The following is a 25,007-nucleotide window of genomic DNA, read 5'->3' on the forward strand; positions in this document are numbered from 1 at the left end:
ATTTCACGAAGTAAAAAAGCAAGCTGTTCACCAAGCAGAGGTGTAAATATGAACCTTATGGATATTTTGAGTAATGATGCCCCAAGTTCAGTACTTAAGGGGCAGGATCCCGACTTGGAATCAATTTTAAATAATGTTGCACCTACTAAGGATGATGATTTTCAAGGTGATGATATAACTGGACATGATCAAAGTGCAGTTTATTACTTACCAACATTGTTGACTAGAATCCAAAAAGGCATGAGCGAGATAGCATTACAGATATTCATTCCCGAACTTTTGAATGATTTAGATTTACAAAGCCAACGTACCAGAATTGATAATCTACTAGAGTCCGCGGACCACGAGGTTCGCTCTATCAGCTCATATGAACGAATTTCTCTCCTATTTGACCAATTACTACTAATAAATAAACACCCTTCTCTTCTAGTGGATCATTTTATACCAAAACGATTATTATTACTGGAAATCAATGAACGGTTGATAAAGTTATCTGGAAAGTTTGAATTATTTAATAGGTTGGTCAACTCATTTATCTCAAGAAAGACAGAACCATATCTGATTTTAGTAGTTGCCGAAAGCGTAAAAGAACTAGAGCTTGTTGAAGGATTGATTATCGGTAAGAGACTCAATTATACCAATCTAAGCAGCGCTAAATTGTATGATGACTCGAAAAATAAATCGAATGCAAAGAATAATTCAAATGAAGGGACAACACAGCTTTCAGTATACTTAATAACATCATCACAATTGTACAATAATTACACTCATTCCCTTGATGACACCAAAGCTCATTTTAACCTCATTTTTTCTTTTCACAATGACATTGACGTTGAAAGTCCCAGTTTAGAAATATTAAGATCAAGCCGGCCTAAGACCCCAATTATAATTCCCGTCCCCCTATATTCCATTGAACACATAATGCTATATTTGCCACAACCATCAAATAATTTTACATTAACTAAAGATACCTCGAATCCCCTCTACAAGTGGAAATTACAACTTATCAAAACTTTCGTTGTAAATAGATATAATCTATTCGAGTCCTTCAATGATGATCTTTTCACTGAAGTATATGGTAATAACATGAGTAAGTTGTACGATTGGTTTTTGAACTGGAAAAAAATAAGATTCCCTATAGAGAACTTGAAAACAGACGATAAATACCTTATTACAAAGTTTTCTAATGAAAAACTCTATAAAAAATTAGAAGTCAACTATATCGATGGCCAGTTGGACTATCTGCTTTCCAATTATGATTATAAGTCCTTCAGAGAAAAACTCGCCCAGTTATTGAACCAAAGGGCCCTTGCTCTTGAGAACTCAGTAAGAACTAAAAGGCTGCAAATCGTTCCACCTCTAAGACAAAAAGAAACATCAAGACAAATACTGTATGATGAAGATGAGAATGAAATTGAAATAAATTATAGGAAGCTACGGAAACTCAATGATGAGTTACCACAATCGGATAAGAGACTAGCAAGAATGGAATCAGAACTTTCTTTGCATCAGCAACGTTTAAAGGCTGTGGAAGATAAGCTCAGCTTCTTGCATCAAACCCTTGAAGATACCGCATTGGGAGAAAAGATACTTTCTCAGGAGCAGACATGCACAACATTACGTGAAGAGACTATCAAGCTCGAGGCAGAATATGCCAAATTGAATGATGAAAATGAATCAACGAGATTATCATACCAAACAACTTCGGCGGATGCTGTTCAATGGACTGCGAAACTAAATAGTTTCAAAGAGAAGGATACGGAACTAGGAAAAAAGCTTAACTCATTGGGTCTAGTATCTCTCCCTTCTTTGGTCAAAAAAGATGACTCAATAAATCATGAGTCAAGCACTAACAGGTTAAGAGCTGAAAATTCTTTTCTATCTAAATTTTTAAACGAAAAGATTGACAAGTTGATCAAAGAGAGGACTGCAATTCTCGATAGCACTGCGTCCGGATCGAGCAGCCGACCAGTTAATAGAGTAAGCAGGGCATCTACTCCATACTAGATAAGGCAAATAATATTCATAGATACAAATTAATTTACAACTTAAATTCATCGAATCGTTATATAGACAACGTATCATCCTAACTGTCGTGTACATCTTTACGAAATGGATGACGGAAATCGGACCTCTTAGTTTTAGAATTTAAAAGTTCAATTTTGCATGCATTCCGTCATGTCCGAGATTCCTGCCTATATCCTCATAAACCTTCAATTTTACAGGCCAGTTTAGTCACAAAAATGCTCAGAAAGAATTTAGGACCAAGTAGTTCATTATCAGCATGTCTGACTCGGCCAAGGAGTATCTCACTAACAAGTTTTACGGGGAGCCCTTTCTTCCGAAGGACTTCACACTGTTAGCCTACTTTATCAATATCAAAATTCAGGGTCTTATTTATGAGAATTATTTTGATAATGTTAACCACAAGTGGAACTGGTTTTCCATAACTAAAGATATTATTATCTCTCATATTTTGTTCCATTATATTAGTAAGCTTTACTTATTTGTCCGAGGATATGGCATTATTAGGACACTTGAAATTGGTTATCATACAATAAGCAGAAAGTTCTTCATATTAATAATGTCTTTGCCGCCAATCAAGAGTAAAGTGCAGAAAGAATTGGAACCAACTGTGCAAAAGATCGAGCAAGAGTTGATGAAAAATGATGCTGACTTGTTACAGACATCCCAATTACCTAAAACAGGCTTGTCAAACGATGAGATTACTGGTGAGCTCGAAAAGTTGAAAGCTTTAAAGCATTCTGATTGGGAAAATGGAAGGGTCAGCGGTGCTGTGTACCATGGCGGTGATGATCTTTTGGAATTGCAAACTAAAGCGTACCATGAATACGCTGTAGCGAATCAATTACATCCTGATGTTTTTCCCGGTGTTCGCAAAATGGAATCCGAAGTTGTATCAATGGTCTTAAATCTTTTTAATGCGCCGAAGTCTGGGTGTGGCTCCACCACATCAGGAGGTACTGAGTCTTTATTGTTGGCTGGTTTAGCAGCAAGAGAATATGGAAAGCGACATCGTGGAATCACTGAACCCGAAATTATTGCTCCTTCAACCGTTCATGCTGGTATTGATAAGGCATGCTATTATTTCGGAATCACATTGAGGAAGGTAGACCTTGATGCAGATACGTATAAAGTTGATATTAATAAAGTAAAGAAACATATAAATAGAAATACAATTTTACTCGTGGGTTCTGCACCAAATTATCCTCATGGCATAATTGATGACATCGAGGCCTTGTCAAAATTAGCAGTAAAGTATAAAATTCCATTACATGTTGATGCATGTTTAGGATCATTTATTGTGCCTTTCTTAGAAAAAACAAAAGTGCATGGCGACAAAAGAATTCCAATATTTGATTTTCGTTTAGAAGGTGTCACTTCAATCTCTTGTGATACTCATAAATATGGATTTGCTCCCAAGGGTTCTTCTATAATAATGTATCGTAATCCAAAATTAAGGGAATGTCAGTATTATGTTCTGACGGATTGGATTGGAGGTTTATATGGCTCGCCCACTCTTGCAGGATCTAGACCCGGCGCTTTAATGGTGGGTTGCTGGGCCACTTTACTAAGCATTGGAGAGAACGGTTATGCTAAGCTAGGGTATGATATTGTTAAGGCATCTATGAAGGTCAAGGAAAGTATTTTGAACGATAGTGCATTAAACAAGTACTTAGAAGTCATTGGCGACCCTATAGGCTCAGTTATTGCATTTAAATTTAAAGATGAGTATTCTGAGTACCTAAACATATATGACTTGGGTGACTCTTTGAACTCAAAAGGATGGCATTTCGCGGCTTTGCAAAGTCCTGCTGCCCTTCACTTTGCCTTCACGAAACTTACTGTACCTATTGTTGAAGAACTCATTGAAGACTTATTATACACAGTTGAAGTTCTAGTCCAGAAAATGGATACCAGCGAAAAAAATAAAGCAACGAGCGATACTGCCGCATTTTATGGCGTTGCAGGAAGTGTCAAAACTGTGGGGGTTGCTGATAAGTTAATTGTCGCATTCTTGGACACTTTGTATAAAGTTTAGATTACATGCATTTGCTTTATAGTGAGGGCTCAGTGTTGACGTAGCCAAATAGTTTATAGTAATTTAGTATTCTATTTTGTTAATTTTTTGTCACTGATATAGCCGAAAGAAGAAATTTCTTATCTGATCTTAGATAAAGGATCGTTGACACCAAAACTAAGGGCCGTAGAAAAGAGAAAATTTGACTAGTAATATATCAGCAAAAGATATTGAAGAGCCTTTTGATATAATGGTGTCATGTGTGGAGCTTTCATTCCTCTCTAACATATTCAGTACAATATCTTTGGGAAGTTGGATATGTGCTCAACTTCCCCAAATATATATCAATTATAAACACAAGTCAGCGGAGGCGATATCTCCCTCATTTCTCTTGCTATGGTTCGCAGGAGATTTTTTGAGCTTTACAAGTTGTCTATTGAATGAAGTGGTATTGAAGTTTCAGGTCTATTTGAGCTTATTTTTTCTCACCAATGATGTGATATTGTGTTTACAATATTACTATTACAACAGTGTGTATCCGAAGAAATATGGTGCTGTGGAGTATTTAGAAGAAAATACGTATACCCTGAATCAGAGCTTGGACTTACTGAACGTACTGGAAAGTAGAGATATCAACACTAATGGGGCCTCTGATAGTAATCCACTTTCAGCATCTTCAACGTCCGAGATCCATATCCGTGCACATGCAAACAAAAGTGATGACAACACACTGTCTTTGGTAAGTTCCTTAAACAGCGGTTACAATTCAGTCGATGATAACAAAAATAGAAACAACACTGCCAAGGCAATATCGATTGCCACAATGTTCAATATGGGGGGCGCCGCAGCAGCAGCTGAGTATGATATAGATAGTTCTCAAATGTCTCTATTCATGCTGGCACAGAATCTAGGGGTATTATTAGCATGGGGATGCACTGCGGTCTACATCAGTTCTAGGCTTCCCCAATTGTATAAAAACTACAAGACTAAATCAGTTGAAGGGATTTCACCTCTTTTGTTCGGATCTGCATTGATTGGAAACTTGACCTATACTCTATCTATCTTGACAAGTTGTGATTTCATTTTTGATACGACAAAGAAGCTGTTTTTGTTAGCTGAATTGCCATATATCTTGGGGAGCTCTGGAACTGTCATTTTTGATATAGCATATTTCTACCAAAGACACATTTACCGTGACTTCAGAAGAAATACATTGGTAATGTCTTTGGAAGACTTCGATAATGAGCCAATATAGAATTAAGAGTTCCTCAATATCCTTTTTTTTCATTTCTTAGTCTCTTTCTATTTAGTTTTACATAGTTAGGACCGAGACTATTTAGTATATCATTCCGAGGGCATTGAATAAATTTTCAGAAATCAGTGTATAACGGAGTATTTTTGATGCAAACAAACGTTCTTAAATATAATAGCTTATGATAGACCAAAGGCTAGAACCAAATGATTCGACAGGTTTCACGAAGCCACTTTATAAGAGGATACTCTAGCTTAAGCACTCATACAGTTCCAAACTCTAGTCTTGAACAAATGTCTGCTATTCAATCAACCATCAGGAAGGATATATTTTCAAGAAGAGAGAAAAGGAATGTGGTCAACTACTTGAAACTTTCGTATGATTCTTATCCTAACCCCTTATTCAATATGGAAAAAGATGAAATACTAAAACTCTCGATTCCAGAATATTTGCATTTAGCCAAAGTGCCTTACAAGTCTTTAACAGAAACTAACAATTTTTGCACACAAGTAGCGGAAATAATACACGATTTGATAATAGTTGACATAAAGAGAGTAGTTAAGATGATAGAAGGGCTCAAAGATGAAAAACTTAAAGATATAGTGTTGCTTATAGTAAGGCAAAATATGATTTCAGACAGAATAAAACGTTCCATTTTTGAGTTCATTATATCCCCATCAAGTCCTGAATTTACTCTGGGTTTTTTTAAAAACCTCAAATATATTATAGGGCAGGTTGATAAGAATACCGTGGAGAGATGTGAGTTACTATTGAACTATTTAAATACGCTTGCACTGATTAACCATATAAACAAAAAACCTATACTCCTAAGCACGGAGCTTTTTGATAAAGTGAGGAGACTAATACCTGGAGAAAAGCGTGGAGAATTATATCTGTATTTCCTTAACTTAAACATTCAAACAAAAGATCTCAAGCAGCTTGAAAAAATAAAAAGGAAGCTAATGAAGGGTTCTAATCTTGAGAAATTTGTCGCACGTACGGGCTGGATAGCGCCTAAGTGGCATGACGTGAACAGATCATCTCTAGGCATAAGGCATGAAAAAAAGATGGAGAATTTTTTTTCGATAAAGGATCTAGAAATATTTGCAAATTTTGCAATTCAAAGAACTGATATTGTGAATGCTAATCTCTATTTGAGGTTGCTAGTGCAAAAATTCGAGAGCAAATGCATGGGGCAATTGAGTAACCATAATCCACTTAGAATGGGCGATACTACAACAGACGAGGATACGCAAATTGTATTGAACTTAATCTTGCAGCACATAATGACTTTCAGAGGGCCGGACCACAGTGTGAAAGTTTTGAAATACATGATAAAAAATGATCTTGAAATATCTTTTAAAACCCTTTTCATTTTGGTGAGAAATTTGAGAACACAAGGATACCACCAAGAATGTCTTAAAATAATTAACAGTATTAATTTGACAAGTTTGACAGAAGAACAAAGATTGAGATTAGTTGAGGAGATTGTTTTATTGATTAAAGAGAAATTTCCAGACTCACCCAAGATTTTAATCGGATATATAGTATCCTGCTTCAATGGGTCGGGATCGCATGAAAGTGCGTTTGATATATTGAATGATATAAACTTATTAGGAATATGCTATGGAAATGGCAAAATTGGTACAATCAACTCGATTGAATCTGTACTGAAGGCGAACATAGACTCCAGGTTGACTGGATTTAATCTCACGCATTCTGCGTTGGCTAACATATATGAGGTAGTTTTAAACACTATACCTAGAGCTCAAGTCACGCCTGAATTCATATCTATGCTTTATGATCACTATATTGGGATGATAGCTAAGAAGAGAGATTATACAAACTTATTTGACAAGGAGCATTTGGACGACAGCGTGGTAACTATTTTGGTTAAATATCTTTTAAAAGTAAATGTGAATTCTGCTGATATGGAACTTACTTATTCTAAAACAAATTTTGAGATTGCAAAGAAGATTGTGACCGATTTCAATAAAAGAGCTAAATTAAAGAGAAAGAATAGGTCAGTTTTCTTGCAAGAATTACTCGTTTACTCAAGTTTACTTTATCATAATGACTACCAATTTGCACTACTGGAAGTAAGGTTCTCTCGTTCCAAAGGACTACCCTTTTCTTTCAATCAAGTCTATCCATTCATTCAGTACCACTTTTATAATAAGCAGTACGATCAGGCTAAATTATGGTATGACCAACTAGTCAAGCATGGTGTGAAGACAACCGCATTTCCAGCAAAGAACTTATACCGTATTGCTCGGCAACTACAATGGCCAATCAGTGGGTTTACATATCGTAAGCTATTGATTCACAGGAACCATAAGAAGAGGGATGAGCTCAGAAAATTGGCTAACGATCCAATTAATATGATAGACCACTCGGAGCTTGAAAATGAAATTACTGAAGAACTTATTCACGGTAGCAGATCCGAAGAAAAGAGAAATTCCAATTTTAGCGAAGAATTGGCTAGTGTTGTATACCAGGCGAATTTTTCCACCCCAAGTAGAGGCGAATCGTAATTATAATGTCTGGTGATTCTGTAAAGGCTGTTGGGTGCTCTTAAATCTTTCTCATGTTGTTTATAAAATGTCCTAAATAGGAAATAAGACGTACACAAATTTGCATCTAACAAGAGTAGCACTAGTAATCAAAACACTATAATGTTTAATGAGCTCGAAGAAGGAATGAAGAGAAAAGATATTATTGACTGAGTAGAGAATAGAGAAAGAAGATTTATTATAGAGCATATTTTCCTCTCAAAGTTAAATTACACACTAAACCTCATAGATTAACACAAAATCTTAGCCGATCTTGAAGTTTGATAATGAGCTTCTCAGAGAGCACTAGAACTCAATATCTGTTTGAGTTAAATGAAGCAAACTCTATTGAACAGTCGGCTCATCTGAAAGGAGGCAGCCATGAGGATTCCATTAATGATAGTGTGAAAGCCAGAGAAGCGCTAAAAGACAACAAGAAACAGGAATTTGTAAATGAAGACCTAATGGATTTCGAATCAACACTTGCAATAAATTCCCAGGAATCTTGTTTTAATAAAACAAGAAATAATAATGTTGCGCAGGAGTTTGATTTAATAGCTAGAAAGGTTGATAGCACAATTCAAGAATTAAATAGAGTCTATAAAGAAATTGGATACTCGTCACAAGAAATCGCAGATAAGAAGTCACATATATTTGACGCCATACAAGGAACATTGGTAAGCTTTTCTGACAACCTACAGAGAGAGAAGAGCAATATAGAGAGCGAGTGTGAATGGTTGAGGCAACAAATAAAAATAATTTTAGCTATGATTAATGACAATAACGGTGAAAAAAATCTCTCTTTAGTCAACCGTGGGATTCTTTTTGAAAATTCAAAATGGTTTGAAATGGGATACAGCAATGAAACATTTGCGAAGGCAAATAATATGAGTAGAAAGGATAGTTTCTACGATGATTCCCCCTTCAATATAACAGCTACAGGGACAGATAATGATTTATCGTTCCAAAACAATTTTGGTTCCAACGTCAACAGGATTCCAGAAATTACCCTTGCAAAGCTTAAATACAAATTGAATTCAATTTTTATGGACGTTTTAAAGGAGTTTGTTGTTTCCTTCAAAAAATTGAATGATCTAAATTTGATATACTTAGATATCAGCGACACAATTCGACCACTACCTTCATCTAATCAAAATAGTTTGATGACGTTATTACCGGGCCGCGAAGAAGCAGAGTACCACAGGCAAATTCTAGGTCAATTTGACATTGTTACAAGACATTTAAAAATCTCCTTTAATGCTACTGCGTTTGACACAGAGAAAGAAGAAAGTGATAATTACGAATTTATAATTTCTAGTCCCCAAAAGCCAAATAAAGAATCTGAGAAAAGACAGCTTGGTGACCTTGATAACGAAATGAGACACAGTACAGGAAATGCCATGAGTTACTTAAGAGACTTGAATTATGAACTTGTAAGGGTGATACGAAGTCTAAAGGTCACGAAAATCACCCCAGAAACTTTAAAAAGTATTCAACGTGAAATAAGTATTTGTGAAGCAGAACTCATCGTAAGGGAGGAGCTGATGATTGAAAAGATAAAAACCTGCCTTGAACTAATTGAGATTTTACATTTGAGTGATGATCAACTTGTAAAGATGCAAAAGCAGTACAACATCTTGAAAGCAAAAGAAGATAACATTGACGGTTATATTGACTTGGAAACATTAAAGTTTATGCATATAAATCCACGACATTTTGGTTTAAATGATGCTCATATAAGTGTCATCAATAAATTTACTAGCGTTTTACAAAGTATAAAAGATTCGAAACAAAGGAAATTGAATAATTACTCCGAAAAATGTCAAGATTTGTGGAAAAAGTTTCATGAAGACCCTAAATATACCGAGAGCTTTATTGAGGCAAACAATAACTTAACAGATTTATCCTTGATGAACTTCAAAATGGAGCTTAACAGGCTTTATATAAAGCGATCTGAATATATCGAAAACTTCATAACGGATGCAAGAGTACAGATAGAAAAATTGTGGGACAGAATGTACTACTCGACAGAATTGAGAAAAAGGTTCAAGTACTTCAATTATGATCTCAATGATGGTGAAGCAGATAAAGAAGTTATATTGAATGAACATGAGGCTGAACTATTAGCTTTGAAGGCTGAGTTCAAATCAAAGACAAAAATATACACGTTATATGATCTGTTAAACGATTTATTAAAAGATCAAGTCTTTTTGCGAAACTCTTCAAAGGATTCATCAAGGCTTTTAAGTAAGAATTCTTGTAAGATATTATTGAATGAAGAAAAGCTTAGAAAAAGAATCGAGAAAAACATGCCTAAAATAATAGATACCTTGAAAGGAGAAATCATCAAGGATGATGAAAAGCGAAAAATGGAAGGGCAACCGCCTCTTACCGTGTACGATGAAAATTTTTTAGAAAAGGTAGTAAAAATTGAAACAGAATCGTTAGGCAGCAGGAATAATAGAAGTTTTGGAAATAAAAGCTTACAAGATTCTCCAAATAGATCAAAAAACCCTACTGAGAAATCATCACCGATTAAAGAAGCTGGAGTTTCACCCTCTACGAAAGGAGTTCAGAATAACGCTTTAAGAAGAGGAATGAAAAATAAGAATATAAGATCATCTCCTCCAAAGCACTTCCTGGCTCTTAAGAAACCTTCCGTACCAAGGCAAAGGGCTTACAGGAATCCAACCGCAATTAAGCTTACAAACGCTTTGAATACGAGTTTGGGAACAGAATTCATTGAATCAACTATCGATAGCCCAGTCGTCAAATCTCAAAATAACTCAAACTTTGAAAGATTTAAAACAAACCGACTTCAGCCATTAAATTCGCCCCTTGTGGCGAACCAATTTGATATTCATGGAGACAGTCCACTGAGCTATAATGCACATGTTCAAATGCCATCTAGTCCTAAGGTGTTTCCATTGCCATTGGGAATAAATAATGATAATGGGACTTCAAATCTGTTTTCCTCAATAAGAGAAAAGCAAAGTTCAATTTCAGAGGATCAAGAAAACGTGAGGTTTGAGTTGTCTCCAGTGCTGTTGAAAAATTTCAAACTTCATGATAGACCGGATTCCAGTGCCACAAGCGACAAACTTAGTAGCTTAACCTGTGACAGCTCAACAATTGTGGGAGATGACTATCAATTGTGGCGGCAAGAGAAGATAAAAGAATTAAATGATCCTTGATTCCTTCACACTTATAAACGTTATTTGTAGCCATTATTTAATTATATGTAATTCTAATTTGACGACCTTATGCATACATTATTATATCTTGAGTCCTATAATCAATGGGAACAAAATCTTTCAACAGTGAATCCAAATATAATCTCAATAAAGAATCAGGTAGCACTATATTTTGGAAATTCTCATGAAGACTTGAATTTCGCAACAAATTCAAAACCTTTAAATTCGGAGGTAGTATTACGGTATCAGCTTCATCGATCATAATTTCGTTCCCGCTAAGATTTAAGAATTTCAAACTTTCGGGGAAGCTCATTCCCTTTAAAGTCAACAAAGAGTTAAGTTGAAGGTCTAAATACTCTAAAGACTCTGGGAAATAAATATCCTTTAAATCTTCAAGATCGTTACATGATAGGTTCAAGCAAAGCAAACCTTCAGGTAAAAAATCTTCTTGACACGGTAGCATTTTAATTTTATCGTTTATTAAGTTCAATATCTTTAGCAGACTTGGCAATTTAAAACCTTGAAAAGACTCTAAATTGTGACCATTCAACGTAAAAGTTTGTAAAGCGTGGAAGCGGAATATGTTTCTTTTCACAACTTCAATTATATCTGTATTCCTGAGGTTTTGAAATCTAGATAAATGCAAATTGACCAAATTATTGACTAATTTATCAGATTCCAAGAAATTCTTCAAAAACTTTATTTCGTAATTATTAGAGTCATTAACCTCCTTTTGCTTATTAAAAAGATCTACTATCAATTCAAATTTTGAAGCCAATTTGAAATATCTTTCTGACCTCAAAAATTGATCTAAAAAAAACTGAAAAAACTTCTCATCACTCTTGGTTTCTTCATGGGAAAGTGTGTAAGAAAACACAAACCTTTCTGGCAAAACAAATGATATCTCTCGATCAATAATTCCTTTTAATTCTTGATAGTCTACTGCTTTACCCAACCTAAATGATCCATTATTAAAACTCCTTAGCAGAATATTGCTAAAAATCACTGTACGTTCATATATAGATCGATAAATTAGTCCTCCAAATGTAGATGCCTTTGAGATGGATCTTAGAAGCTCCAAGCAATCAGGAATCGAAAAAAATGAAATGATGTAATGAATTATTTCAATAGGCAAAAACTCAAAAAAATTCCCCTTATTTCGCAAGCCTTCAATATTCCGACGCTTTCTTGGGGGTTCTGTCATATTCGATCCATGAGTTTCACTGTCTACTGTGTTCTGTGTTCTGTCTTCTGTCTTCAATTAATTGAGATTACAACAGGAGTTTATATTACATCACGGTATTAGGATTATATAATATACAGGATATTTAAGCCGATGGACTGATTCTTATGTCGACACATGTGGTTCTTCCTTAACGCTTAAACGATCTATCTTTACAATTGGGGTTGAGCCTGGTGGTTCTGTTGAAGTAGCTTTTTCTTCTTTGCTGATTTCATCTTCATCTTCATCTTCATCATCGTCATCGTCATCATCGTCATCGTCATCATCGTCATCATCATCGTCATCGTCATCGTCTTCTTCATCGTCTTCATCTGACCCCTTCTTATGCCCATTTATTTTGGAATTATCATTTTCATTGTCATAGTCATCATCGTCGTCTTCTTCCTCAGGATAGCCACCTAATTTGAGAACTATTCTGTTAACAATCTCATTCCAATCAGCCATACCACCCATTCCAATATCGCCATAACTACCTATGACTTTCTCTGAAGGCTTCAAAATTTCGATCCAAGGCATTTCCTCCGCAATTAGCTTTAACTGGCGCTTCGTGGTTATAGCATTATACGAATAACTAACCATTGAAGGTGCCAATAAAATAGGATATGAAGTATTCCATGCTCGTATGACGTTTGTTAATAAATTATCGCACAACCCAAGCGAAATCTTAGACAATGTATTTGCAGTCAATGGACATACAATGAGGACATCAGCCCAGCGACGCAATTCAATATGCAAAACAGGATCCGAACGAGATTTCCAAGTTGTCCATTCATCAGAATCTCTCCAGACTCGTATCTGCTTAACATTCTCAAGATGATTTATGATTTCTGGGGATATGAAATTTTCGCTTGCCTTTGTCATTATTATTTGAATAGATATTTTATCAGAAGTGTAAATTTCGAATAATTTGTTAATTATCAACTTTACCTTGACTGTTGATGACGCACCACATACACCAAAAAGAACATGAAGCTTCCCATCATCCTGCGGAAGCCGGGGATCTATGTTAGATTGCTCATTTGGAGTAGCTGATTTTTGACTACCTAAAGCGGGAGGAGGAGATGTGTTTTTGGCACTGTTGCCCAAGATTTTATCCAAGTTTGCACTCGTCGGTCCCCTAATGACATTTCCAGAGTTAGACAGGAAATCAGAGCCACTACCAGAACCACTTCTGGATCTATTGATTACTTTACCAGGCCTAAGAGTCTCATCAACATAGAAATGCGCATGCACGGAAGGCTGCTTGCGGTGCGAGTTGCTTTCGGGAGGTTTAGAAAGTTGCTTATCCTTACCTCCTAAGCCCTTATTATGTCTTTCTAAGTTCTTTTCTAATAAAGGGAGAGTATTATCTGAGGATGGCCCTGCCTTTCCAGATTGCTTAATATCTTTGACTTCTTTAGAATTCAAATCACCATCGCTCGCTCCTTGCTTCGCACTTTGTTCTTTATCATTCAAAACAGCCCCACCAGCCACTATAGTTTCTCTATGTGGATGCTGAACAACTTTCCCTGAAGAGTTAGACAAAGTTATGTTCGGTGGAGTAGCAGTCGCCGGCCTCAGTGAGCTATTCGTAAGTATAGGAGGGGGTGAGGGGCATCTTAAGTTGGAAATAGCCATCACAGAAGGTGGGATGTCTTCTGATACGAGAGAAGGTGTGGGTGAAACCGGTGACCCTTCGTTATCCTTCTTCAGGGCAGTATTATCTGAAGCCATCTCGCCAAAAGAATAAGTTTTTCTGATATCACTGATAAGCTAGCCCTAAAGACTTTTGATTTGAGCGCTTGTTGATCAATAACTGCTGATTTTGGCTTTTTTCTATTAATTTAGTAGAAACTTTGTTCACGATGAAAACTCGAATCAAAATTTTAAATGTTAGGGAACATCATTAATATAGAAAACTGCGGTCACTTTGTGTAACAATAAGGTTGCCGCTTTCACAAAAAGACAAATATAGAAGCTGCTAGAGGGTTCAGAAAAGTGATCATGTTGCCAATTGAACTTCTATTATTTGCCTCCTAATCCAGTCGGCATACTTGGCACATATTTTAATTAGGAATATGATGATATAAAAAAATACACAGCCTAGATTCATGATCAGAGACGTACAGAGTTGAGAATAATAGGTACCTGATGATGACCCTACGTTTTCAGGGACCAAGAGGATGAAACTTCATGCAAGTGTCATTTGATCCAAAGGGGGAACGTAGAGGGATGATATAAATTCATTCATCGTTTAATGTAGTTCCGAGAAACCGCTTATCCCATAAATTAGCTGCTTTCTTGCTCTGCTTGCTATGAATTATATCGTAGAACTACCTGTAAAGTGAGCAACCACACTTCTGAATCATAGAGCTTAAGGAGAGCAGGCTGAAGACAATTTCATCTATTGTATTTAGCTTTGAGTGGCTTTCTATTGTTAGATGACCCTGTCATGAGAAAGTCGGCTCGGAGATCGTGATTTGATGTCTTCTGATCGGATGCGCACATTGATCGCAGTCCAAACTTGTTTTGTTATGACATAACAAAATGAAACGGCTTCGGTATATCATAGCAATATCGCTTTCAATGCTCTGGGCTGCATGGGAGGAAACTACTCGTTTTATTTCGTTAGATTTGACTAGTAATTGGTATATGAAATGACTTAGTCACATGGATGCAATAGTTTACTGCAGATATTAAACTAGGATTCTTTCTACCCATAGCTGTTATTTAGAATGGATTCATATGGCTTATCGAAAACGTAAAGACCTACCAATTTAATGACAATGGAGTTATCTTTAACGTACGCAGTTTGTTACTTTTCAATTGAGAATTAGTCTATTTTGGTGACAAAATATTAGAGAGACCATACAATGTCCAAATACGCTAAAAAAGCAAACGTCGGGTATGCATTAAAAAGATATTATTCGTCTAATATTATACAACGACCGCTAAGCGACTGTACTTAAGTATTGATATTTTTAATCACCTGGAAATAAGGTTAATCGAATTGAGAAGACTCGTGAGCCGATTTAAGAAAAAATATCACGACATTGTCGAAGAGACTTCAAGTGATCTGAAAGAATTAACTAATTCACGGGCTTTTTGATCGTCATCCAAATCTTCATTCTCTTTGAACCCCTGCACAGATTCTTTGGCTCTCTCCTTTGTATAATTATCAACTTTGATTGTATTAGAATTTTCAATAGTGGAAGGCTTGGGATAATTAGATGCGGCCATATAGTCTCCAGAAAAAGATGGTGGATAATATTGTGCAAAGGGAGTTTGATGTTGAGTCTGTTGTGGTGCCATATTGTAATAAAATGGAAATGGTATGTAAGCGGGAGTAGGAGAAGAATTGCCATAATAAAACTTTTGTTGAAACAGATTCCTCTCAAATGCTAAATTACTTAATACTGATGATTTGTTGTTGATGCTATTGACATTGGATGGTGCGTTGTGAATACCATTGAATTTGGAATTATTGTAAGGGTATAATTGTTGAAGAACATAATTGTTATAATCTGGGAATTTGTCGTATCTCACGGTAAGAGATCGACCTTCAAACTCAGCATCGTCAAAATATTTTATGAGTTTGTCGGAAGAGGCTTTGTTTGCTGTCGTCACAATAGCAAAACCTCTACTTTTATTCATTTCTTCGCCCATTAACAGACTACCTCCTCTCATTTTAGACTTATCCGACATAGGAAAGTTGAGCATTGAATGGACTTTTCCTGAGCCTGTGTTAGACATGGTGTTTGAGGGTGATTGCATGGGGATTTCAACCCTTAGTAATTGTATGTTACTATTGGAATCTAGTTCCTTGGATCTCGTTAGAAGAAAATTCTTTAACGACGTCCAAGTAGAAGTGTACGGTACATTTCCGACAAATAGCCTACATGGATTCACCTTAATTGGCTGACCTTCTTCGCCTTCAACAACCATAAATTCATTTGTCGACGATTGCTCTGGATCCGAGCAATATTCAGTATCTTCTTCTGATGGAGCAACATCATTTTCAAGATCACCACTACTTTGATTTACTAGATTAATCAAGAATGGAGGAACAGGTTTAGTGGAATGGTTCATGCTGTTGGTGCGTGATGATCGCATCGTATCATTTGACTGCACGGAAGATCTTCTGCTTAAATGGCTGCTAGGGCTTGTGTTATTGAAATGAGGATAGTTAGAATTAACTCCTTGTTGGGAATACATGTAATCATAAGGAAGCAGAAATTTAGGATAGTAGGGATTGAAGTATCCAAAATTGGTTAGATAATTCAGCCTCAGAGCAGATTCTGAATAACGTGTCTGTAGCTTTGCATTGAGTGCTCTATCTATCCAATAATATCCGTTAAGTATTTCTTTCAATTGGGCAAATAGATCTTGGTGCGGGCTTTCCAAGATTGCAAAAATTTCATTCACATTACTCTTATTTTTCATGAACTTAGTAACACGGTAGTCTGTAGCATCATTTTCAGAAAAATTTGTGCCTATTATTGAGTCCACTAACTCCCGGAATTGATCAACATCTACTGAACTTGGTATGTTAGTGCATTTAATCAAGTATGAGCACATGTAGTTCGATGGGTAGAAAGGATCTGCATTCTTGTTGAATGACTTATGGTAAAGTGCTGGGGACCCACTTGAAGATTTCTCTTCTGTCGAAGCCATATTTACCCCCTTGTATGTCTCCCTGATTCAATTAAAAAGTTCTCAATTAATCTCTTTATTTTTTTCATCCCTTACATGAGTAACTGAAGCCGGGTCTTCAAATCGAGATAAGAACTCAACTAGTTTTGTGTAAACTTCTTTTTGCGAACGAATTTGCAACTATCACATCCGCAAAGCAAAATGATTAGCGTTTACAAAAGATCACTATCAGTAAAACAAATTATTGGACTATATTCAAAAGAACAGACATGACAGATATATTGGAAACAGAGAGTTTCCGGTCACTTATTATTTTAGTTAACAATTTCTCTGCTGGTAACAACGCCGAAAACCAGATTGAATCTTCTCTGGACCTTGATATTTCCGATACTTGCGAATGTGAACAGGCAAAACAAGACCGATTACAACCTGAAAACAAAGAACAAATTGGAACAACAGACGAGAAAAGCGATGTTGAAACGAAAGAAGTTGATGGTATATCTCAAATGGAAGGAAAGGAATTTGTGTCGCATCCGAGAACATATCTAGAAAACGATAGAAGAATCATAGAAGCATGTTTGATTATATCATTTTGCGCATTTCCTTTAGGATGGGACGTTGGAACCACAGGGTTTATGGTGAGTCATCAGTCTTTCACCAATTCGTATGGCTCGTTATCTTCCCTTATGATTGGGGTTTTGATATCTTGTTTCAATTTGGGTTGTTTGGTAGGATGTCTTACTATTGGACAGTTGAAGATGAACTTAAAATATGCAATACAAATAAGCTTGTCTATCTACTTACTAGGTTCGGGGGTCGAGTGGTTGGCTTCGTACGAGAATTGGGGTCTAACTGTGTATTTGTTTGGAAGAGTGTTCTGCGGTGTGTGTTGCGGCGCTCTCTGCGTCATTGCTCCAATTTACACTAGTGAGTTAATAGTCAATGAGTCTAAAAGGGGACCATATCTTAGTTTTTTCCAAGCTCAAGTTTGTGGTTGGATCCTTTTAGGGAACTTGGCAAACGTACTATATGATAGAATGGGTCAACCATTTTTAGTTGTTATTTATGCTAAAGTTGCATTCACGCTACTTTTTGGTATTTCTCTCTTGAGGGTTCCAAACTCAATCAAATACTATTTGGAGAAAAAAGCTATTGATAAACTTTATGGCGTATACAGACAAATCTATGTTAATGCCGATGCAGAGCTAGTTGATAGAGAGATTGATTACTATGTCCCGTCTCCCAGCGACCAAGGTTGGGTTTCGATCTTTAAAAGTCCCAATTTAAGCAAAACTATGATTTGCTGTTGCCTCATGGCATTCCAACAATTAACGGGGATAAATTACTTCTTTTACTATGGGAATATCATATTCAATTCTAGTTATTCAATTATCATCATGAGCGTGGCGAATTTAGTGGGAGGACTTTCAAGCGGGAAAATTTTGCAATTTTTTCAAATCAAAACAATCTTAATAGCAGGCTCATTTACAATGAGTCTTTTGATGTTAGCCTACTCAATCTTTGGTCTCATTCAACATACATTGGTAAACGTAATATCACCAATCCTTATTGTCATCACGTGTTTGTTTATTCTTTGTTTCGCAGTCAGTTGGGGACCATGTTGCGGTATACTGAGTTGCCTCATCAGCGGAAATAGCAGCGAAATTATGGGTTTGGCAATAAGCGTCAACTGGATATTCAATTTTGCGATTAGTATTGTCACGCCAATTTTAATTGCAAAACTTGAATTCAGTTACGGGTTTATATTCTGCTTCAACCTTTTAGTGATGGGCTTATTTGTCTTGCGATTTCTATAATCCTCGTTTAATTAAGCGCTACTCTTATCGTATTTTAGCAGGTGACACGGCATTCAACTCTGAAACCAAAGTTTTCACTGGCGGGCGAGGTGTGACATGTTCAGTATCCTGCAGGATGCAATAACAAACCGTCTACGTGCCTATTGCCGATCTGTCGCAGCTTCCTAATGGTGGGCCCAAGGTCACGCACTGCCAGTACCGAGATTTCCTTACACCAATTCTGTGCGATAATGGGGCTTAATGAGTCCTCCGCCTCGAAGTGAAAAATACCTCTAAGGAGCCTGAGCAGGAGCTGGCATGCATGTCAAAGCTATCTCTCAGCATTAAAGAGAACCGAGAGAAGGAAAGTTGCATGTAATGCATAGGATTCTTGCATGGTTTTATTTTTTACGGTTCTTATTCTTCATGCAGCACTGGACTCTGAATTCGATATGCCGCAAACACCAGGCAGATCTTGTTTAGACTTTGCAGGGTACGTAATTTGAGTCGCCATCGGACAGAATCCGCGGTATGAAAAAAAAACTATAACCTCTGCGGGGACATTAAAAGGAACATATCACGAGAGCTGAGGTCATTTACTGTCGGTGGCAGTGATGCGCTAACTCTAGCAGCAAGTGCAGTGATTTGGGTTATACGAAGTGTCTTAATAACCTTAGCCCAACTTTAGACACATCCTTAGTATACGAATCATGGTGCTACATGGCTATAAAAAAGAACCATGCAATAGCTGAATTTGGTAGCCGCCTCTCTTGGCCGTTAGAATAATGCGCAACAAAAACAAGTTTATTCCAATCCGCTCATACATAATAGAGCCATGCATTGTCAGCATTCCGCTTTTGTCACCTAGTCCGTTTTTTGCCAACCGGATCAGGCACCGAACACTCTTTTATCCCAACGGTTCTCACGTAATTTTTTTTTTTTTTTCTTCAGTTGTAATTTTTAATAGGCTCTAGTGGGGTGAAGGCTTTAGCAAGCTATATAGTTTATAGCAACGTCATTTTTGTCATAAGGGCCGTTTACAGGCGTTTCGAAATTTTTACTAGTATTTTATCGAATATTGTATTGTGGTCTGTATATTTTAAAAGACAGAAAAGCCTAGTTCCGTTCTTTCGCTCGTCACTGGTGGTGTCGACGGCTTGTGTGAAACGTTATTAGAGTGAAATCGCAACCAGTTGGTGAAAAAAGTAGCATCTTAGCAACAGTATCATTCTTACTGTTTCTAAAGGTCGTCAGAATCGACTTCTTATACACTAGCTCGTCTTCCCTCCCGCTTGAGTCCTCGCTTCATAAGGCTCATGGAGTGCTAGTAGCGCGACACAGAATGGCAAAGAAAAGGTTGAAGACTTCCAACAAGCGAAGTAGAACTCGTTCGGGTTGCCTAACATGCAGAGACAGGCACATGAAATGTGATGAGCAACAACCTGTTTGTCGAAATTGCATAAAATCTAAGAGAAAGTGCTATAGAGGAATAAGGTTGAATTTCACTCATTATAATATTTACGATCCTGGTAAAAACCAGACTTCAAACATCAACTACAGAATCCTAGATCAATCAATAACGATTGCATCTTTATATAAAAATGGCAAGAAACCTTACGAGCCATATGTGAATTTGCATGATACTGGAGACTTGGAAGAGTCTGACTTTCAATATCAGCAGGATACTATAGCATCATTTTCGAGCTCATATAGCACCAGAGAAGATGCTATACGATTCGACGACCGAATATTTATCGAAGATAATAGCATAATGGATAACTTGATTAACGAGAAAAAGTATTTGAGTCAGTACTTCTTGCCTTCTTCAAGTAAATTATCGACAGGGAATAAGGATACCGTCAACATAGAACGGCATATCGTAGAACAATCTAGCTCTTTGGAAGGCGAGCCAAATCTCTTGGATACCAAACAGTTTATTGAGTTGATCGAGGTTGAAAAATACTATTGGATTTTAGATTTGTTCAACGAACTTAATATTTGGAGATCAATTGTACCAAATTTTTGTTTGAAAGAACTAGAGAATTGCAACAAATCATTTCTTTTGGAGTGCTTACTAGGTTGCTCCGCTAAATCTACCATAGATGTTGTTCGTCTTGCAGCTGAACAACAAAAAATCTGGGATGAAGTTAGATCGAACGAAGCTCACTTGCGGGACCCTAAAAATATTGAAATTTTGCTAGTTAGTATTGTCCTTTTACTTTTGAACTTCGAAATAAAATTTTCAAAGTCTTTGATTACGTTGGGATCATTCAGGAAGAACTTAATTACTGATCAGATTAAGATGTTTGATTACCTATCTGAAAAAATTCGGGATTCTGTGATGAGAATCTCCAGAAGTGTAATAATTATTAGTTCGATTCATTCGATCACTATATTGAAGTTTTTCATTCTTAAACAGCTCGAAAGTTTAAATTTTGATAAGATTGAAAAAACTCGTCCTGATCACTTGGTGAGTCTGGCTTTTTCCCCAATTCCAAATGCATCAGAAGATTCAGCTTCATTCTCTCCAAAGGGTACCGCAGTTGAGCACCTCCATGAAGACATCCCAAACTTAGACCTGTTGTTAAAATTGAACGACTTTGAAGTTTCAAATCTAATAAACTTTTATCCGTCTATGAACTTTACTCAAGTTGAATATGGACAGGGTTTTGGTACTGATGTTAAGAGCGATTCTTTGAAATTGAGGGAAGTGATTTGGCATTTAATTATAGAGAACAATAAAAAACAGGAATCTGTCAAACATCTTCGAAATATCACATACATGGAGTCTTCATTACTTGATGAGAAGGCAATAGAAGATAAGTGGGTTGTATTTCCAAATGAGAGAAGTATTGCAATAGAAATTTTAAGTACTTTTACCAAGGAGTTAAGCAATTATAAAGATTTAGACTATGTTCACCGGCTAAATGATAGAATACGGCGAATTTTCACAATAATAAAAAGCTCAAGGGTTGAAGATGAAATAAAGCTTTCGTGGATATCTACTTTTGGCTGGACACTAGGCAGATTAAAAAAAGAAAATAATATCGAATAAGCTCAGTTTATAGATTAGGATATAATGCTCTTAACAGTTTCATGGCGACGACTCAGCATGTATAACGTTTTTGTTTGAATAGGAGTTATGTGGTTCCTGGGAGTAGGGAAGTTTAGTTATGGGAAAGAGGATATAGGTTCATTACACTGTTAATCACATATCATAGCTTTGTAGCTGTATTATATCATATAACATCCGTTTTAGATCATCAGACATGGGAAAATGCTATTGTTAAGACTAGACATCTGCTGGAAAATATAGTTTTATAGCTACGACTGTCCACGCGATATTTAATAAGATCATTGTGTAACTTTACGAAAATGAACGTGACTTGCAACTTTCACAATTCTTTTTTTGTGTTCACTATGGCGAAAATTTTGCTAGTGTAGTTCAATACAACTTGATTCGAATTGGTTAACTTCAATATAAGTAATAGAATTATCAAAATACTAAGATAAAGTAAAATGTCGTTAGGTACATTATACGTCGCAGAACAGGCTAGAGGATTTGTTCCAAAGGCTCTTGTTAAGCACTTCAATTTGGATGTTAAAATCGCTGGCAAGGATGATGAGAACTATAAGAAGAATTTTCCATTAAATAAAATTCCAGCTTTTATTGGACCAAAGGGTTTCAAGTTAACCGAAGTTATTGCTGTCTCAATTTACTGTAAGTATAGAAATTTTTATTTCTAAAAGTGTGTTACAATGATGAAATATTTTTCAATTTAACAGTTATCCCTGTCTTAATAGACTATGTCGAGAAGTTTATTCTGAACCGAATTCACACCCTTTGATCGAATTTTTTAATTTGTTCCTTACTAACCTTTGCAGTAATCAATTTAGCTGATCCTAAATCAAAATTACTAGGAACGAATGCTCAGGAATATGCTCAAATCTTAAAGTGGTTTTCCCTTTCTAACTCTGAGTTACTTCCTGCTATTGCCAAGACATTTCAACCATTAATTGGAAAACTTCCCTACAATAAGAAACAGGTGGATGATAACTCAGCCATTGTTGAACAGATTGTCGAATTATTTGAAAAAAGATTGGCTGACTTTACCTATTTAGTTGGCGAAAGATTGACCCTTGCTGATTTGTTTAGTGCTACAGCTATTTTGAGAGGTTTCAATTACTTGTTCGGTGTAGACTGGAGAAAAAAGCATCCGAATACCACCAGATGGTTTATTACTATCATCAACCATCCAATCCTTAAAGACGTCATTGGTGAATTCACGTTTATTGAAAAACCAGTTGAGTTCGTTCCTCCTAAGAAGGAAAAGAAGCAACAACCACAACAGCAAAAGAAGGAAGCTGCTCCAAAGAAGGAAGAGGCCGCTCCTGCTACTCAAGCTTCAAAGCCAAAGCATCCATTGGAAGCTTTGGGTAAGCCAAAGGCTGCTTTAGATGAATGGAAGAGAGTCTACTCCAATGAAGAAACTAGAGAAACTGCTATCCCGTGGTTCTGGAAAAATCAATATGACCCAGAAGAATGGTCTTTGTGGAAAGTCGATTACAAGTACAATGATGAATTGACATTGACTTTTATGTCCAACAATTTGATTGGCGGTTTCTTCAACAGATTAGGAGCTTCTACCAAATATATGTTTGGTTGTTTGGTTGTCTACGGTGAAAATAACAACAATGGTATCACCGGTTTTTTCTTAGTAAGGGGTCAAGACAACGTTCCTGCTTTCGATGTCGCTCCAGATTGGGAATCTTATGAATTCACAAAATTGGATGGATCTGACCCTGCCGTACAAAAGTTTGTTAATAACATGTTGGCTTGGGATGAGCCCGTTGAAGTGAATGGTGAAAAGAGAGAGATTGCAGATGGTAAGGTATTCAAATAGGTAGCTTAGATCTTATTTTATAGCAATATTATCCACTTAATCTTATGTACCTAATCGTTAGTACCTAATCGTTAGTAGTCTATCTTTGAATGAGACAGAAATTCATTCGCACGTGCATTGTATATAATCGGACAATTATACGTCAACATAAATCAGAAAGATTACGTTTTGTAAGGCTTTAATAGATAAAAAAAATAGTGCTATGGTGCTCAGCAGACACAGTATCATACGCAGTATCAAGAAAAGGCCAATATCCTTGGTTTTACCTATCACAGTCTTTTTTGTGATCTACCTATTTTTTTATTCACTAAGAACGAAACCAAGCAAATCCAAGTATAGCTACAAAAAGAAGTCGAGTGGGTGGTTTAATCAAAAACCTAAAAGTAATGTCGTTCTTCGTAATTTACCAAAAAATCATATTAGTCATTTTGATTTAAATAAACTCACGACCTCATCTGACGCGTTAGCCAACAAGGAAGAAGTGTTGATCTTGACACCGATGTCAAAATTTTTACCTCAGTACTGGGAAAATTTGCAGAAGCTTACCTACGACCATACATTGTTGAGTCTTGGGTTTATTTTACCGAGGAATAAAGATGGCGATGAAGCCTTGAAGCTGTTGGAATCCACCATCAAAGCAACTCAAAAGCAAAATGATTTGAAGTTTAAAAAAATTACCATCTTGAGACAAGATTCTGATTCTTTGGATAATCAATTGGAAAAAGAAAGACATGCCTTATCTGTTCAAAAAAAGAGGAGATCAATGATGGCAGTGGCTAGAAATTCAATCCTTTTTACTGCGATTACCTCTTCTACATCATGGGTTTTATGGTTGGACGCGGACATCGTAGAGACATTACCCACTTTAATCCAGGATTTAACTTCACATAATAAGCCAGTAGTCTCAGCTAATGTTTATCAGCGCTATATCGATAATGATAACAAGGCTTCGATTCGTCCCTATGACTTCAATAACTGGGTTGAATCAGAAGAAGGGTTGAAACTTGCAGCAACCCTTAAAGATGATGAGATAGTCGTCGAAGGCTACGCGGAAATGGCTACTTATAGACCTTTAATGGCTTACTATTACGATCCAAATGGTGATAAACATACCGAGATGCGTTTAGATGGTGTAGGCGGTGGAGCCGTGTTGGTTAAATCCGAAGTCCACAGAGATGGAGCAATGTTTCCCCCTTTCCCGTTCTATCATTTGATAGAGACTGAGGGATTTGCAAAAATGGCAAAGAGACTAGGTTACGAAGTGTTCGGTTTGCCAAATTATTTGGTCTACCATTACAACGAGTAGCTGCTTGACTAAAACTATATCTCACCATAAGTCGCATATAAAATTATATAGCCATACATAAATAACGGAGATATCAAGATAGACTT

General features: G+C 36.4%; 13 protein-coding genes across 13 annotated transcripts; 10 read left to right on the forward strand and 3 right to left on the reverse strand.

Moving 5' to 3' along the window:
* Positions 1–48: 48 nt before the first annotated feature.
* PRCAT00002607001 (uncharacterized protein) lies at positions 49–2,007 on the forward strand (the record flags this gene model as incomplete). Its single annotated transcript, XM_062952482.1, has 1 exon — positions 49–2,007. One exon carries the CDS (start codon positions 49–51, stop codon positions 2,005–2,007), a length of 1,959 nt encoding a protein of 652 aa, XP_062809380.1.
* A 277-nt stretch (positions 2,008–2,284) lies between these two features.
* On the forward strand, positions 2,285–4,063 carry PRCAT00002608001 (sphinganine-1-phosphate aldolase; the record flags this gene model as incomplete). The annotated part of the gene is made up of 1 exon (XM_062952483.1): positions 2,285–4,063. The coding sequence occupies one exon, from the start codon at positions 2,285–2,287 to the stop codon at positions 4,061–4,063; it is 1,779 nt and encodes a 592-aa protein (XP_062809381.1).
* A 229-nt stretch (positions 4,064–4,292) lies between these two features.
* PRCAT00002609001 (uncharacterized protein) lies at positions 4,293–5,297 on the forward strand (the record flags this gene model as incomplete). Its single annotated transcript, XM_062952484.1, has 1 exon — positions 4,293–5,297. The coding sequence occupies one exon, from the start codon at positions 4,293–4,295 to the stop codon at positions 5,295–5,297; it is 1,005 nt and encodes a 334-aa protein (XP_062809382.1).
* A 203-nt stretch (positions 5,298–5,500) lies between these two features.
* PRCAT00002610001 (uncharacterized protein) lies at positions 5,501–7,828 on the forward strand (the record flags this gene model as incomplete). Its single annotated transcript, XM_062952485.1, has 1 exon — positions 5,501–7,828. One exon carries the CDS (start codon positions 5,501–5,503, stop codon positions 7,826–7,828), a length of 2,328 nt encoding a protein of 775 aa, XP_062809383.1.
* Positions 7,829–8,133: 305 nt separating this feature from the next.
* ASE1 (Ase1p) lies at positions 8,134–11,040 on the forward strand (the record flags this gene model as incomplete). Its single annotated transcript, XM_062952486.1, has 1 exon — positions 8,134–11,040. One exon carries the CDS (start codon positions 8,134–8,136, stop codon positions 11,038–11,040), a length of 2,907 nt encoding a protein of 968 aa, XP_062809384.1.
* A 67-nt stretch (positions 11,041–11,107) lies between these two features.
* PRCAT00002612001 (uncharacterized protein) lies at positions 11,108–12,244 on the reverse strand (the record flags this gene model as incomplete). Its single annotated transcript, XM_062952487.1, has 1 exon — positions 11,108–12,244. One exon carries the CDS (start codon positions 12,242–12,244, stop codon positions 11,108–11,110), a length of 1,137 nt encoding a protein of 378 aa, XP_062809385.1.
* A 144-nt stretch (positions 12,245–12,388) lies between these two features.
* On the reverse strand, positions 12,389–13,996 carry PRCAT00002613001 (phosphopantothenoylcysteine decarboxylase complex subunit; the record flags this gene model as incomplete). The annotated part of the gene is made up of 1 exon (XM_062952489.1): positions 12,389–13,996. The coding sequence occupies one exon, from the start codon at positions 13,994–13,996 to the stop codon at positions 12,389–12,391; it is 1,608 nt and encodes a 535-aa protein (XP_062809386.1).
* A 1,311-nt stretch (positions 13,997–15,307) lies between these two features.
* Positions 15,308–16,936, reverse strand: PRCAT00002614001 (uncharacterized protein; the record flags this gene model as incomplete). Its single annotated transcript, XM_062952490.1, has 1 exon — positions 15,308–16,936. The coding sequence occupies one exon, from the start codon at positions 16,934–16,936 to the stop codon at positions 15,308–15,310; it is 1,629 nt and encodes a 542-aa protein (XP_062809387.1).
* Positions 16,937–17,184: 248 nt separating this feature from the next.
* On the forward strand, positions 17,185–18,732 carry PRCAT00002615001 (uncharacterized protein; the record flags this gene model as incomplete). Its single annotated transcript, XM_062952491.1, has 1 exon — positions 17,185–18,732. The coding sequence occupies one exon, from the start codon at positions 17,185–17,187 to the stop codon at positions 18,730–18,732; it is 1,548 nt and encodes a 515-aa protein (XP_062809388.1).
* A 1,321-nt stretch (positions 18,733–20,053) lies between these two features.
* Positions 20,054–21,766, forward strand: AHR1 (Zn(II)2Cys6 transcription factor AHR1; the record flags this gene model as incomplete). The annotated part of the gene is made up of 1 exon (XM_062952492.1): positions 20,054–21,766. One exon carries the CDS (start codon positions 20,054–20,056, stop codon positions 21,764–21,766), a length of 1,713 nt encoding a protein of 570 aa, XP_062809389.1.
* A 464-nt stretch (positions 21,767–22,230) lies between these two features.
* On the forward strand, positions 22,231–22,458 carry PRCAT00002617001 (uncharacterized protein; the record flags this gene model as incomplete). Its single annotated transcript, XM_062952493.1, has 1 exon — positions 22,231–22,458. One exon carries the CDS (start codon positions 22,231–22,233, stop codon positions 22,456–22,458), a length of 228 nt encoding a protein of 75 aa, XP_062809390.1.
* A 60-nt stretch (positions 22,459–22,518) lies between these two features.
* PRCAT00002618001 (elongation factor 1-gamma family protein) lies at positions 22,519–23,615 on the forward strand (the record flags this gene model as incomplete). The annotated part of the gene is made up of 2 exons (XM_062952494.1): positions 22,519–22,528; positions 22,597–23,615. The coding sequence occupies 2 exons, from the start codon at positions 22,519–22,521 to the stop codon at positions 23,613–23,615; spliced, it is 1,029 nt and encodes a 342-aa protein (XP_062809391.1).
* A 202-nt stretch (positions 23,616–23,817) lies between these two features.
* Positions 23,818–24,921, forward strand: MNN9 (mannosyltransferase complex subunit; the record flags this gene model as incomplete). The annotated part of the gene is made up of 1 exon (XM_062952495.1): positions 23,818–24,921. The coding sequence occupies one exon, from the start codon at positions 23,818–23,820 to the stop codon at positions 24,919–24,921; it is 1,104 nt and encodes a 367-aa protein (XP_062809392.1).
* Positions 24,922–25,007: the final 86 nt, after the last annotated feature.

Source organism: Priceomyces carsonii (genome assembly GCF_900007245.1).
Source record: "Priceomyces carsonii strain CBS4050 genome assembly, scaffold: Debaryomyces_carsonii_scaffold_3, whole genome shotgun sequence".
NCBI classification, from domain to species: domain Eukaryota; kingdom Fungi; phylum Ascomycota; class Pichiomycetes; order Serinales; family Debaryomycetaceae; genus Priceomyces; species Priceomyces carsonii.